This window comes from Pleurodeles waltl, chromosome 1_2, assembly GCF_031143425.1.
Source record: "Pleurodeles waltl isolate 20211129_DDA chromosome 1_2, aPleWal1.hap1.20221129, whole genome shotgun sequence".
Taxonomy (NCBI): Eukaryota; Metazoa; Chordata; class Amphibia; order Caudata; family Salamandridae; genus Pleurodeles; species Pleurodeles waltl.
In genome coordinates, this window is record NC_090437.1 from 165,578,630 (window position 1) to 165,594,448 (window position 15,819).

Below are 15,819 nucleotides of genomic sequence, written 5' to 3' on the forward strand. Positions count from 1 at the left end.
CAGCCTACCTGAACCACCGTGTCTCTTTCCACACCCCGCCAGATCCCTCTGCTTCACCCAGATGGCCCTGGTCACCATCCCTTGCATCCATAAAACCACCCGCAGAGGACGATCCTTCACCTACACCGCAGCAAGGAGCTGGAACAACCTCCCCCCTGCACCTCATACAAAGCCCTTTTCTCACTATCTTCAGGAAGAACTTCAAGACGTGGCTCTTCGGATGAGGCCCCTCTCCTCCCCCCCAGCACTTTCAGACCCTCACCGGTGAGTAGCCACGCTTTACAAAAACTGACTGGGGATTACCTTGCTCTTGTGAATTTGTATGTATGGTTCCTGTACAGTTAGCGCTTGAAGTTCATTTATTTATTGTAGCGATGTGACTGCTATCAGGAAGGCAGTTTTAAGTGTGGTAAACCGGAGCTCTGCTTTGTGCATAGGCTCAAATGGCCTTGTCATCGACTGTGTTAATACTGTATTTAAGCTGCACATTGGGACTGGTGCTTTCCTTGCAGGAGCAATTCTTTTGGATCACTCCAAGAACCTTTTCATCACAGGTGCAGGAAAAACATTTACACAAAGCTCCCCTGGAGTAGGCCACAACTGCTGCTAAGTGTACTTTGAGAGATGAGTAGTTGATCCCGCTGTCCAGCATGTGTGTGAGATAGGTTATTACTGTTTCCTGTCTAAATACTGTCTCCTAGGTATTGTTCTTTGTGCACCATAGAAGGTTGCTTTTATTTTTTTGCATAGCATTGTCCTGTTGGCTCCTAGCCTCCTTCAGTATTTCCATGGTCCTAGGTGGTAGGGTTAGGTGTCCGAATTCTCTGTATTTAGATGCCATGCTGTTAGATTGAGTGTTGCTGGTTACGGGTGGAACACTCTCCCCTTCTAAATTTTGAGCCAGTTTCACTCCACCTTGATCTTGATCATTTGTCCTTTGGACAGCTCGAGTAGGTTGAATACCAGATTTGTCTGGCCCACTGTGGGGCTATTAGGATGAGATTCATCCCAGGTAGCCTGGCCTTCTCCAGTTCTTTTGGTATTAGGGGAATTGGTGGAAAGGCGTAGGCAAATCTCTCTGACCAGTTTAGTCACAGGGCATTCCCTTCTGATTGGTGGTGTTGAAACCTGGAAGGTGAAAAGTTGGCATTTCCTGTTTTCTGGTGATGCGAACCGGTCGATTCTTGGTGTGCCCCAAATCCTAAAGATTTTTTCTAGGCTCTCTTGTTTTATCTCCCATTCGTGTGAACTGCTTTCCTGTCTGCTCAGTCTGCCTGCCTCTATGTTGTCCTTCACTGGCGAGTGGACTGTTTGTAAGTTGATCCCTTGTGATATCGCCTATTTCCATATCTATTGGGCTAGTTCGTTTAGGGTAAATGACCATTGCATTGTTTTACTGGCCCTGAATTCTCCAATTGCCTGTGTGCTCCCCATCTGTTGTGAGACACATCGGTTGTAATGGTCACCAATGGAGTTGTTGCCTTGAAAGGTCTCCTCTTGGTTGGTTATGTCTTTGGATGCCCACCATTGTATATCCTTCTCTGTTACAACCACTAGATCCTCCCAATTCCTAGTGGCTTGTGACCAACTGTTGCCTAGCCATTCCTGGAATGGGCGCATCTGGAGTCTCACATGGATTATGAAGGGGATGCATGATACCAACATGCCCCTTACTTTCATGACTGTCCTCACTGTCAGAGAGTGCCCCCTCTGGTAAAGGAGAGTTTGTTCTTTGATTGCATGTACTCTTCTGAATAGGGTATGCATGTGCTTTCCTCACATCCAGTCTTACTCCTAGGAAAATCTTTTCTAGTTGTGAGGATGATTTTGTGTGGTAAAAGCAGAAACCCAGTTTTTGTAGGGTTGTGATCACTGTGTTAATGTCCCTTTGACATTTTTCCTTTGTATTTGCTCTTACCAGCCAGTGATCCAAGTAGGGGTATACATGAATCCCCTTCTTAGGAATGCTACAACTGTTGCCAGGCATTTTGTAAAGACCCTTGGTGCCGACTATTTCGAAGGGTAAGACCTTGGATTGATAGTAAACCTTCTCGAGCATGAACCTGAGGTACTTTTTGTGCACTTGATTCATGGGTATGTGCAAATAGGCGTACTTTAGATCTATGGTTGCCATGTAGTCCCACTTTTGTAGAAGTGGAATTATCTCTTGTTGAGTTGTCATTTTGAAGTGCTGTGTGCAAATGAATTTGTTTATAAATCTGAGGTCCAGGACTATATTTAGTGTAAGGCCTTGCTTTGGTACCAGGAAGTAGAGTGAATAGTATCCCTTTTTCAACTCTTTTGTTGTTGTTTGTTGAGGTGCTTTTTCTGTTGCGTGTTTTTGCAGTTCTTTTACTTCCTTCCTTAGCTGTACTGGTTCTGTTTTCTGATACCTTTTCTTCTTTAGTGGGTTTGTGAGTTCTATACAGTAGTTGTGGAGTACAACATTTAAAACACAATTGTCTTTGGTAATCTTTGCCCATTCTTGTGGGTATTGTGCTATTCTGCCTCCCACCGGTGTTGTGTATGGGCTTGGGGCTATTTCCAAGTCACTTGGAGATTCTTCCTCCTCTGGAGGATTGGCCCTTAACCCTCTACCCAAAAGGGCTGCCCTGTGGGATGTTGCCACTGCCGGTATCCAGGTTGTTTGTCGGTCTGTTGTGTACTCCCCTGGGTTTTTTGTTGCTGCTGTTACCCTGTCGCAAAGGGTCTCGTTCCTGTGGGTTTTCTGGGCATATGTCCTCCCCTCTTGAAGCTGTCTCTGTATTGAAGAGTGCCCATTGTCTCAGTGGTCTTGTTGTCCTTTTCACTTTGTTGTAAGGACTCATCTACCTCTTGCCTCCTCTGGGAGCCTTTTCATTAGCTCCTCAATCTCATTCCACTGTTGGTGACTCTATATACTAAGGAAGGCATTGGAATTGGCTATAAGCAATTGTGTTGCTGCCTCTCTCTTCATCTTCCTCCCTACCATTACCAGCCTCTTGCTTTCCCTTTCAGGAGGGCCTGTGGAGGTGTGTGCATTACTCCTCCGTCTCGCAGTAGTGACGATGATAGAGTATGCCACTGTGTTCCCTGGATGTATATGGGGTCCTTTGAAGAAGGTTTATACTTTTTTTTCCACCCTTGGTGTCACCCGCTTTGCTGCAGCATGTTCCTTGAAGGCCTCCTTGCCCAGGTCCAGTATGCTGGGTAGCATTGGGAGAGACAGATTCCCCTTGTTTGACAGCACACGAGTTTCTGGAAGGAAGCACAAGTCTCCCTTCTCTTCCTGTAGAGGCACACCATAGATTTCAGCTGTCCTCTTTATCAGGCTGTTGTAGAGTATGATGTTGAGGGGGAAAAGGTTTTGAGGGGTATCTGTCAACCTCCTCTTCTGGGCTCTGCATGTCAAGGTCATTCCATTTGTTCTTGAAGCCTCCTTTTGCCTCTTCCCCTTTGGGGAAATCCTCTTCTACCTCCTCTTCGTGGGATTTAGGGGTTGCTGGCGCCTCTAGGACAGCCTCCTCCTTTTCAACATCTGTGGTCGTGGAATGCTTATCTGGGATTCTGAATTCTTTCAGTGCGTTGTCAAACTTCTTCTTGCGTTGAAGGAGCGCTGCCATTTCTGCCTCTGGTTGCCGTCTCTTCTTCTCCACCTCTAAGGGCTTTTCAACGTCCTGTCTCACCGATGGTCTCTTTCAGCGTAGGTGGTTCTTCCTCCAATGGTTTCAGGGTTTCTTTTCCTGTGGAGGTTTTCGTCTGTTTTGATATTCTGCCTTCCTCTGTATCCCTGGTCTGGGATCTGTGGGCCTCCTTTTTGGGCAGCTGACCCTTGATGGTCATTTTCTTGGACGTCGGGCTGCCTTTTGTGATTTTTTTTCTCAGGGATCTTGTCCTCTGAGGTTTTTGGCAGTCTCTTTACCTTCTTGAGTCTCTTTTCGATATCCTTCGTCGATTTCTTCGCCGCACGTTTTTTCTCAGCGTTCCCCTCGAGGATTTCTGTCTGACCTTCCGTTGGTTGATTCCGCGACCCCAATCAGCTCTTCATCACCCCTGGAAAGGCCCAGGTCTTTCACGGCCGCCTGTGGTTTCTGGCTGTGCACTGCTGCGTGGTGTTCCTCTTTCTCTGCTTTTGGCATACCCTGAATGTTTTCGGTACGAATGCAGCACCGGCCTCGCAGTCTTTGCCCCCATGGTCTTTTGGTAGACAGAGGTTGAAAACTTTGTGCGGGTCGAGCTGGGTGAATTTATTAGTGGCAGTTCGGGCAGAATTTAAAGGGGGTGTTTTCCATGACCCCTACCTTGCTTCATTTTCCTGCCACATGCAAATTATGTTGGGGTCCCTCGCCGGGGAGTGTGACCGGCAGTTACCTTCATTCTGTCGCTCTCTCTGTCTCTCATTCGGCAATTCCGCCCTCACCCCCCAAAAAACCTTTTTTTTTTTTTTTTTTGCAGGATTCTTCGATATTGTTCCGAAAAATTTCAGAGCTCCTCCTCTTGCTTCTAGACCCAGCTACAGAAAAAAGAATCCGAAGATGGCTACCACGCACAGGTGCTTCCGGGGCGCTGTTTGACATCACACAGGGGACAGACCAAGCACCAAATGGTGGTCGACCCTGCCCAAAAGAAAAAAATTAAATAAAGGGAAAAGAGACTTTTCCAGACTCAACCACTAGATGGCGGAATAATGCACAGCATGTGAATCCAGAAAAGGATTCATGCTGAAAAACCATACTTCTCCTAGCACTGATGTCTGCAATGTGGGACAGCTTTGACATTTCACAACAAAGAGCCACTCCAAGAAAGAGAACCCAACCCAATGTTCCTGACCAAGATACCCAAGGATTTTCATCTCAACAAACCTGTGATTATCCATTGCTTCTTCTCAAGCCCTAAAATATAGGCAAAGAGAGCACTCCACTTATTGGGTTTTTTGTAGGTGTATTACATTTTACTTGGACTGAAATAAGGAATTAAGAACATCAGACTAACTCTTTGATTTCTTTAGCTGGCAAGGGTTAACCTCTGTCCATGTAAGGCATTACTCCCAAGGGATAAAAGTCATAAGAAAGCCAAGCACCTCTAGAAGGTAGGGTGACAGCGCATTCCACCAGAAGCTTGTTGGCAACAGCTGCACTCTACACAGGGGTTTGTGTCCTGGACCTTTGACAAGCAGCTATGTGAAAATACAGGCACATGCTCAAGAAGCACTATAGCCTGAGCTTGAATACTGGTTACTGATTTTTGTTACTGCTTACTCCTCTGATTTAAGTATGAGGATCTATGAAAGGTCTAATACGGGAGACAAAATTAGTTACCTCTAATCAAGTTCTTGAGCACTGTATCTATAATAACTTTATGTGCAAACCTCCCTCCTTCCGAGTTAGAAGCTCATTAGGTACCCCTACTATCCTTCATATTTTGTACTATGAAAACGGATGAATTGTGGTTTCTAGGGTGAAAAGAGAGCTCAGCACTCCCGCATTGGATGAACTTTGGAATGTTTTAAATACGGTGCATGTTGTACTAAACAAACCTACAGCCAGTTTGAAACAGTTTATTACTAATTTAAAGTTACCATGGATTTCTAGCATGATGACGGGGAATGATTCCAGCATGTGAATGTACAAAAAAATACGCATGATGGATAATTGGCGTTACATGTAGGTAATTTGTTTAGGTGGGTGCTTTATCCAAATGTTATTTCACTTGCCACATCTTGCAGCTGTATGGCATTATCTACATTTTGAAACTAGACAGCTTTCTAATACACAATGGCAAATATTGGAGTAGTTTGCATTAAGACAACCATTAAGTAAGCAAGCCCTGCTAGGAATGATTTATAATCTTCAATGCATTCCTTCCTACTTAGTCCCATGTTACTGCTCCTTTCATAGTTCATTATGTTGCTATTTGTAGTGTGTCAATGTCTTGATTTTCTGTGTTATTACAGTGCTGCACCTGTTCTCCATCCTTTTTACTTGTGCTTTAAAAGGTGGTTAGTATTTACTTAATTTCGAAGAGCTCTGGTCAGGACCTACATAGGTAAAGTAAACACTGCTAACATGGTACATCTGTTTGGCGGTACTAGGAAACAAACAATATCAACTGCAAAGATAAATCACAGTGCTCAGAAAAAACAATACCAATCTCAGTAGTTACAAATGATCTTGGACAGACAGCTGACTTTTATGTAAATTAAAAGAGAGAAACAGGATGTAACAATCGTTAATTATAATGTCTTCTTTTCTAGATAAAAAGACACCAGAAGCATTAAATAAAAACAGGTTTATTGGTGAATAATAAATTAAACGGTATGGGGATCAGCAGCTAAATTTCTAAAGCAGCTCTCTATAGAACTCCAAGTATAATAAGTTAATGCAACAAGACGAAATAAAAAATTAGTGTGTTTTGCCACCAATTATTATTATAACATTAAAATGAAAAAATACTAAGATGATTGGGGAGATTAAAACTATGTTTACAATATTTCTTATGTCCAAATTCAAAAGGAAATTTGTGATAGATTTTTCTACTGCCTTTTCTCAAACGTTCCTGCTGGATGTACAAAAATCAAACCTACTTTGCAGACACAGTGTCCGGTTAAGCGAGACGTCTTGCTGGATGTAATGAAGTCTACAGTGCAGTTAGTTAACTTTGGGATAAGCTCTGGAAGCATTACATGTTCTAAGGGAGCCACTTTCCTTTTTTAAATAATTAATTATTTAAATAAGGTGCATTTTATTAGATTATTGAATTCGTTTCCTATGTGGGAAAGATATCAGGTTCTGAAGAAGCACAAGTTTGGATGTCTAAAGTATATTCAGAATGAATACATTAAGTAAAACTACTGCAAATCCTTTTCCACACATAGGCTGGTCACAATAAGTAAAAACATTTTTTACAGACAGGTATGTATAGCTAGTTTATATATTACCCTTCTTATTTTTATAGCCAAATAAGTTAATGCATATTTGTATTTAAAATTTTGGACTTCGTGTACATTTCAGTGCTGGTATTTCAACTGTTTAGTTTTCATCTTGATCTCTGTTGGTGTAATCCTTTTCTGATCTTTGATGTTGGACTTTTACCATTCTCACTAAGGGTTAATAGACACAAATTGGTTTGTGTAAGCTTCCATGTTTTCACAGCAACTGACATCTTTCCAAATTCAGTCTGAAACATGATTGTGTCCTGCTCTGCAGGTAGAACACTTGATCCTTTCAACTGTCAAGTCCTAGGTAGGCACTTCCAACCTAGGCCATTTTTGCATATGTACTGAATGGAGTTCAGTAATGAACCATGGCTCGTGAGGATACAGTTCTGCTTTGCAAGTAGCAGGATACCACTCATTCAAGTGTTCACTTACACAGATTTGAGTCTCCATCCTTGTATGATTCAGATCTGCTGTTTCTTTGAGGCTTTTTCTTTGGCTGCTGTAGTGGAACCAGCATTCCCAGTGTGTGAGCTTTGGTGTCTTATAAGAGAGCCCTGGAAACTGTAGCTTTTATCACATTTGGAACACTGATAAGGCCTCACTCCAGTATGTTTTGCTTCGTGTCCAATGAGATGTGCCTTCTGGGTAAAGCTTTTGTCACACTGAGTACACTGATAGGGCCTCTCACTAGAATGTATTCTTTGGTGAGTTATAAGATTTACCCTTACACTGAACCTTTTATCACACTCAGTACAATGATAAGGCCTTTCTCCCGTATGTGTTCTTTTGTGTTTAACAAGACTATCCTTCTGACAAAAGGTCTTTTCGCATTCATCACATCGATATCGTCGTTCGTTTTCCTCTATATGAGTCCTTTGGTGTCTTTTCAGATTTCTCTTCAGACTGAAACTCTTATCACATTTCGCACATGGATAGGGTTTATCTACTGAATGTGTTCTTAAATGAATCATAAGGCTTTCTTTCGAAGTGAAATTTTTGTCACATTCTGCACATGTGTATAGTCCACATTGCTGATCTGTGTTTAGTTGAAATGACAAAATCTCTGAGTCACTCAAAGCACTTTCAAAATCATTATATACTTCTGATTCTTCTTCTTGCAAGGTGTCCTGATGCGAGTGGATAGAATCTGCAGCTTTTCCTTTTCTTTTTCCAAAACCTGTTGGTTAGAATTTGATTTTATTATTTTCTGAATGATATGCAAGATGAACACATGCATTTGTAAATTAATCCAAAGAGAAATTTAAAAAAACTCACGTTAGACGCAGTGGTTTTCAAACAATAACATGCTGTTGCACTATGCTACAAACCAGAGGCACAGATCTATGAACCCCTTGCATTACACAAGGCGGCGCAAGGCAAAGCAAGGGTTTCAGTGAGATTTACTAAACCTCGAAAGCCACCTTGCATGACTTTGCATGGCTTAGTAAATCCAGCATAACGCAAGGAAGCACAAGTCACTGCCTAGCGTTAGTATGCGTCGCATCCACCCATGGATTTTGGTGCTTTCCCACATTTAGTAATAATAGTAAACCTCAGAATGCACCAAAATGGTACGCCTTTCCAAAGGAGGTGTAATGAGGAAAAATATATTTATTTCTCCTTGTTATTTCCTCTTTCGACGTGTGCTGCATTCTGGAACACATAGAAAGAGGAAAATGCCTCTAACAATTATTTTTGCGCAGGAATGTGTCCCTTCCTGCACAAAAACAATCCTGTCTGTGCCGCAGGAACCTTTGCACCATCTCCTGCTGCTCACTACAATCTCCTGAAGCTTCTCCTGCACCCAGCATCGACAGCTGATCCCCTTTCTTCTACTGATGCATTCAGCTCCACACTAACATGACTTGGATTCTAGTGCAAATCCATAAACCAGTACAGCCACCATATGCTCCAGAGTATTTCATCAGCCCCTGCTGCAGCCTCATGGATGCCCACTTGTACCTGGCAGGAGAACAATTATGTTCCCTTCCAGATCCCTCTGGTTCCCCTACTTTATTAGACTGACACACTGGATGCTGCATGTTGAGTTCTCTTGTCATAAGAGGGATACTCAGTGCAATGCAAATGCAATGCAAGAACTGCTGTCTTGGCTTTATTCGAGCTTTGGATTACACAAGTTGCAGTAACATTGGTGTTCCTTCACCTTGGCCCTCTTGGTGTTATGAAGAGGTGAACATTACAGACGAATCACTATTTCGCTATAGTGGAGCCAGGTTCCTTTTTCTTAGTGCGGGCACAATATAACTTCCAATCTTCCCAATTAAGAGTCTTAGAATTATTTTTTTAAAAAGGAACTCTTACCAAAGTGTCTGTTCCCAAAATATATTGAAGTATGGACAGTGTGAAAGATCTGAACAGGGATTTGGATTAAGGTTAGAGATTTAGGGATATATGGTTAAAGGTTTGGGGTGTAGGGTTAATGATACAGGTTTAAGAATTTAGAGTATGGTGTTAGGGATATAAGAATAATTCTCTCTGGTATAGAGCATAGGTGTACTGGGTTAAAGGTTAATGCTTAGGAGTTATGGGTATTAGGGGTTAAAGGTTTAGGGATTAACATTGGGGTGAAGCGTGTCTTTAAATGTATTGGTAAGGCATAATTGGTTAAATGGATATGGTCAAGTATCTAGGATATAGAGTTAAGGGTTAAAAGTTGGGATCATAGATATTAGGGGTTAAGGGTTAGGGATGTGGGTTATAGATTTTATGGGTAAGAGGTTAAGGATTAAATGTAGAGGTTAAATGTCAGAGTATAGCGGCTTAGAATATGGCATTAGGGGTAGGTTTAGGGCGATTGCATGTAGGGTTAAGGATTTTATGTAGAGGGCTTAAGGTTGAAGGTATGTGGTATAAGAATGATGGCTGTATGGTTAAGATTTATGGTAAATGGTTAAGGATGTATAGGCTATGGTGTTACGAGGTTGGCAAATAGTTATCAACTATAATTAAATGTATTTAATGTCACTGTTGCATATGTGTTTGATTTCGTTAATTCATTAATTGTTACGCTTTTCTGCTCAAAATAACAAAAAGAGGGGGTCTTTTTTACAGTAACTATGCATTTAATTTATTTAACTGAAACACACTACAGGTTCAAAGTGATGCAATAAGAAATGTTAAAAACGAACTGGAGATATGTCTCAGAAAAAAATAAGAACTAAGAAAGTAAAACCTCGGTGCAGCGTGGCATCATGACACAGCAATATGTTTATAAGGGATACATACCACCTTAGCATGGGACTCTTACCTTGAATACCCTCCCTAGATGGGGTACGGGTCTATCATGCTGAAGCAGGTACCATAGATGGGAACATAGGATGGCGGTGAGATCCCTCTGTTCCTTTTGGTGTTCCCTTTCTATGTTGGTAGTAGGCAGGATAGCAGTGGCCTAAATGGTGATGTCCCCCGACTGCTATATTATTCTACAACTTCGTCATGCATCCTACCTCAATTACATTTTAAACAGATGGACAGTCTACTGCAGGAATTGATTTGGAACGTGAACAGCTCAGTGTAGTCCTGGTCATACTGAAATGACAGGTGGATTGCGGGGGAGGAGGGAGGGGATTTTGAACTTTATTACTTTTTTGCACCAATTCAATGGCTCTCATGTTGGCTTCACAGCTTAAATCTCCATGAACTCAGTCAAACTGGAAATGCTAAAAAAAAAAAAATGGCCCAAATAGCAAATTGAGCCCTGCACCTTGCTAGACCGTGCAAACTCTAACCCAGGTTACTCAAAGCGGCTCAACAATGCCATTGGTGGATCCTGCAATGGCCATCTGCCATTGTGCCATACACACCTAATATTCCCCTCTCTCTACTATTTACTATCCCATCCATTCAGAGCGATAACGACCCAATGATCCCAAGCTGGTCTTCCTACAATAAGACAGCTCTTTGAGAAGAGTGCAATATCGCCCTTTGAACCTTTACAGAATAGTTCCGAGCTCCATCCTGGCATATTCCTGACTTGCAGGATGCTCCTGTCTCAGCTGCATGAGCTCTGGCAGACCACCACCAATAAACTGCAATCAATGTTCAGTATGTCCACGGGACGCAGATTAATTACATGGTTTTAGAGGTCACTGATAACAACTTCACGCTGCCCCTCTGACTAAGCTTAAACTGTGGTGGGAAAGGGACTTAAAGCACCCGCTTAATGACAAAACTTGGAATACAATACTCAAACATCCTCAGAAAACCTCCCAGAATGCCATATTACAACAACATCAGCATCTGCTTCAAAGAGCTTATTTACTCCCATACATACTGTGAGGATTTGGGTGTACTATATAATCTGGCTGGGTAGCCTTACTGCGCAGTACACTATGAATGACAGTCTTGGGTCCAGTGAGGTAGGTTTACTTAACCTTAAGCTCAACTCTGGGTAGCAGTGGCTGTGAGCAGTAAGGTTTAGCAAATAAAGAATGAGTAAAGCACTTAACAGCACCAAACAAAGAAATAAGTAAGTCACACGACGCGAAAGAAACAAGACACCAATTTATAAAAGTAGAGCTTATTTTTATGAATTTTTTGAGACCTTAATTGTTAAAATCCACTGGAGAGTTCCAGAGATACATATTTTATAAGCAATAAATAACTTTTAAATCAACTGCAAACAAGTACTGGCCAACAAACAGTTTGGAAAATTTTGAAACGTTTGAAACAGCTAGTTCAACAACTCCGTCCCGAGTCGGGCAACCAAGTCCAGCAGGACAGAGGTCTAGGGGCAAGTATAAACACTTTGGACAGTTCCTGGGCTACCAGAAAGTTTTTAAAGCAAGATCTAAACTTTAAAGGATGACCACACATAGATGACAATGGAGTGGTCTAGACGCTGAGGGATGCAGGCTTAAAGAGGCTCAGGGATGCTCCTGATGCACAAGGGTGAAGACCAGTCAAGTCCTGGGTCTATGGGTGAGTGGGGTGTGACTGTCCATGAATCTCGAGGTCCCACAAAGTCCTCTTTGTATGGTTCCAGGGGCTGCTGATGCAGACCTGGAGCTTTTGCAGCACAGCGGTCACAATGCAAATCCATGGTGGAGGCTGGTTTTGGACTTGGGTGTCAAATCCGGTCACAACCATCACTCAAGAATCCAGCAGACATGGGTGCACCTTTTGGCCTTTGGTGTGCCCAGCCTCTGGTAGTGGCAAAGCTTCTGCCGTGGCTACCAGAGAAACAACTTAGGCTCTTCCACCTTTAATGTCCCCAGTGCCGTTCTGGGTGGCCATCCCACTGACTCTTGGAGTCTCTGCTTCGACTGGGGCTGGGAATGAACTTCTCCCCAATCCAGGCACACAGAACAGGGTCCAAACTTGGCTAGCTCAAAGTGAAGCAGGTGCAGTTGCAACCTCTCTTTGTGCGTGCCCAACAGGTGCAAAGTAGTGTTGTAGGACCCCTTTAGCATCTAGGCTGGGCACCCTTATTTTATCATTAGGCCAGTAGCCTGTGCCTTTTACATTCGTATGCATTTTATCCATTTCATTTTTTTTTTTTAGCACAGTTAGCTTTTAGCTCTTTGTTTCTGTATTTTCATCAGCTGCTTCTTTCCAAGAGAGCAGTTATTTGTGCTGCACATTTTTACTAGCCATTTATACACAATGCACGTTGTGCCTGTTCAAGTCTGACATGTACAGTACGTCATATAACTCGTATTGCCACTCCAGGAGCTCAGTAGTCAGTCCCCATTTTCAAGACACATCAGTACGTCAGAGCTCACAAGTCAGTCCCTATTTTCTAGACACATCAGTACATTCTTAGAACCCTGTAAAGGGTTATTATATAAACAACAAATAGACCTAAGGGGAGCAGAAGGCATTCCAGTCATGGCTCTCCTGGGATGCACACTATTCCACAGACAGTTTTGCTGATCCTGCAACTGACTCTTCAGCTTCTGAGAGGATTGCCATTCAGAGAGCAGCAGACCCTTGCTATCCTACTCAGTTATGGGGTCGGGGTTACTCCCTTAGATCAGGACAGGTAGAACGGTTGCCACCACTATGCTTTTAGATCTAGACATAGGGTGTAGACTGGAAACTCTAAACTTTCTAGAATCATACAAAATGGTGGGGCTATCTTCTCTACACTGCTTGTAATGATGATCACCGTACTGTGTTTCATCTGCCTTATTATTGCAGCTCATACTTTTTATACTAGAATGCAACTGCTTCAACAAATGCTTTGAAATCCAGTTTGCATCTTGTGTCCTGGCTTGGCATGTGTGAATCACTGAGTATCTGTGCGAAAGGGATACAAACTCTTTCCACGACTTCCCTGAGGAGTGAGGCACTGAGAGCTAGACAGAAGTTAGGCTGACAGCTTCCAAAGTGGTGTGGATTTGACTCAGTCTCCAACACTCAGTTGTGCTGCCGCTAAACATGCTGTCTTATTACTATGATAGGAACCGCACATCAGTAGTCTTCTTGCCCTCCTTCCAAGTCACGCAAGCTCTAAAGTCTTGGGTGTCAGGGGGTGCCCGTTATATCCCAGCAAAGTGCCCCAAAGAAACAATGCAGCCATTAGCCAGTGGTCTAGTTAGTCCCCTCCTCTCTGGTAACACAGTTCCAGTGATGTGTGGCATTTGGCTATCCCAGAGTGCAACATTCTTGCCACAACCACCATGGCAGAATTATTCCTTGACTACAAGGACCTTGATAGCCCACCCCCACAGGAGTGACTCCCATGGGGCTACACGCCCCTGGAAAACCAGTTTGTGAACTGGCTTTCCCTCCTTTGTCCCTGGCTCTACTCTGTCTGCAGGAAACAAAAGGCATCCTGCCCGAGAGTTTTGTCAGAGTGGACCTTCAAAGGAGGCTTCATCTTTGAAGCGTGCCTTTTTGGCTAACACCCCAGGCAGCCTGTGGGAGGAGGTCACACTTTTCAGTGCAGCAATAACCTTTGTTCCAGACCTGGTAGTTGTTGACACTTCTCACCAAGTGGGCAGAAAGCTGTCTGTGTGCCAGTGCCTTTGAGAGGCCACTAGAATAGCTGGGGCACAGAGTGCAACTTTGTAAAAGTTGTTTACCTTTAAAAGTGACATTAATTTCGACTTCCCCATCGAGGCACATTTAATGGCACACTTAATTTGATACCTTACATGACCCACTTTGGTAGTCCCAGTCAAATAGTTAGCTGGGTTAAGATGCCACCCAGGAGCTCCGTATTAGCCAATGGGGCTCCCAACTTTACCCACAGCAAACAACAATTTGGAAGTGTTACTGCTAAGACATAACAAAATGTAAAAATACAGCTCCCTGCTATAGGACTTTCTAGGCCTTCCTTAGGGAAGAATTACACAATGTTAAGGGATAGGGTGGCTTTGCCATAGGTTTAAATGGCAAAGTCGGACTGGCAGTGAAAACACTGCCCTCCAGACTGCAGTGGCAGGCTGGGGTTAATTTTGTATCTTGCCACACAAAGGTTTGCACAAACTGCTGCAGCCCTGAGTGGACACTCCGCCTTACATGCCCTGGGTACCATATACTAGGGACTTATAAGTAAGTCAGGCCTTGCAAATTGAGTGCATCCAATTCGACATACAATTTGTACAGGGTCAAAACACTGCTACTGAGGTCTGTTAGCAGGCCTCAGTGCACCCTCAAAGTCGACAACCAGCAGCTAATAGTCCTAATGGGCGCAAAAAGTGAGGGGAAATCTGCAAGAGGCCTGTTTCCTTACACATACTCAATAAATGATACCTCGACACAACAGCAAACTTCCCCCACTGCCACAAGACTCTTTATTCACATGATGTGGAGCTTCCCTATAGTAACACAGTTTTGGCAAAAGGTACACACTGTCAAACAATGTCATAGACAGAAACTGCTACACTACCACAGAACACTACCTCTCGGGTCTCGCCCCGCCCCAAACATAGGAAAGCGGGCCCAAAATTTGCAGATCTAGTACTAATCTCAGCAAAACATACTTTCCCCAGGCACTGGAAATCCTTCACATGCCCATTTATGACACAATGGGAAGCAACTGTTAAATGATTCACAACCAGAGAAAGCACAGCCTTACACAGGGATGATATGTGGCCTCTGCAAGCTCCCAACAGCCAGAGGATAAGAAGCACTATGTGTGGCTATGGAGAAGAGGGAAGATGCCTTCTATTTAAAAAAGAAATGTCTTAATTAGCTTCATAGCTGCACTGGGGGAGGGATTGTCTTGCACACCATATTATTATGGCTATGCAAATCAGGTAGATAGATTGAGAACCCAAGTGTTTTAAAGGGGATTGTGTTGTACTGAATTTCAACCAACCCTTTGTGGTCAGTCACATTTTGAAACACACAATAAACAAACAGGGCCCACTGCTTCTATTCCGATCTTACCATCCATATTTTTCTATTGATCTCCAATCATCTGTAGTGTACATATTTTTCATAACTTCCTTCACACTGAGAGACTCGCCCCACCTGCTACCTTCAATATTATCACTTCCAAGAGGTGTGAGGCCTTAGGATCTCTGGACACAAATAATTGAATGATTGACATAATCCCAATAAGGTATCTGCTGCTCCCTCTGGGCCCGGTACTCCTGGTAAAGGTCTGGTCAAATCGACCACAGATGTAAAATCAAATGAGGATATTCTATGCTGGAACAATGCAGGTCCTGCCAACAAGTCATCAGTCAAGTTATGATTTCATATCTAGGTTTGATACTATTTGCTTTCAAGAAACCTTGGCTACCACAAACTAATTTTCACTGGATGGATATTGGTCAGTTTATGTTCCTTCTGGTGCAGGCAGGGCCATGGAGGTTTGCTGATTTTGGTGACTCTGGAAACTAGGGGCAACAGTGGAATATTTCTACTGGTTCTGCTAATCTTCAGGCAGTGGAGGTCTCCCTTTATTAATCCTTCAAGTTGTTGAC

At 43.1% G+C, this 15,819-nt stretch overlaps 1 protein-coding gene and 1 long non-coding RNA gene across 5 annotated transcripts in view; one reads left to right on the forward strand and one right to left on the reverse strand.

Moving 5' to 3' along the window:
• The window catches only part of LOC138298597 (uncharacterized), a 162,283-nt gene that overhangs the window by 53,110 nt on the left and 93,354 nt on the right, over positions 1-15,819 (forward strand). The gene's annotated exons all lie outside the window — the stretch shown is intronic.
• Positions 6,253-15,819, reverse strand: part of LOC138298551 (zinc finger protein 300-like) — a 236,587-nt gene continuing 227,020 nt past the window's right edge. For all 4 annotated transcript variants that reach the window (XM_069236885.1, XM_069236887.1, XM_069236886.1 and 1 more), the window contains one exon: positions 6,253-8,093. In XM_069236885.1, the coding sequence (XP_069092986.1) occupies positions 7,378-8,093 (716 nt within the window). In that variant the 3' untranslated portion in view covers positions 6,253-7,377. The remainder of the gene's footprint in view (positions 8,094-15,819) is intronic.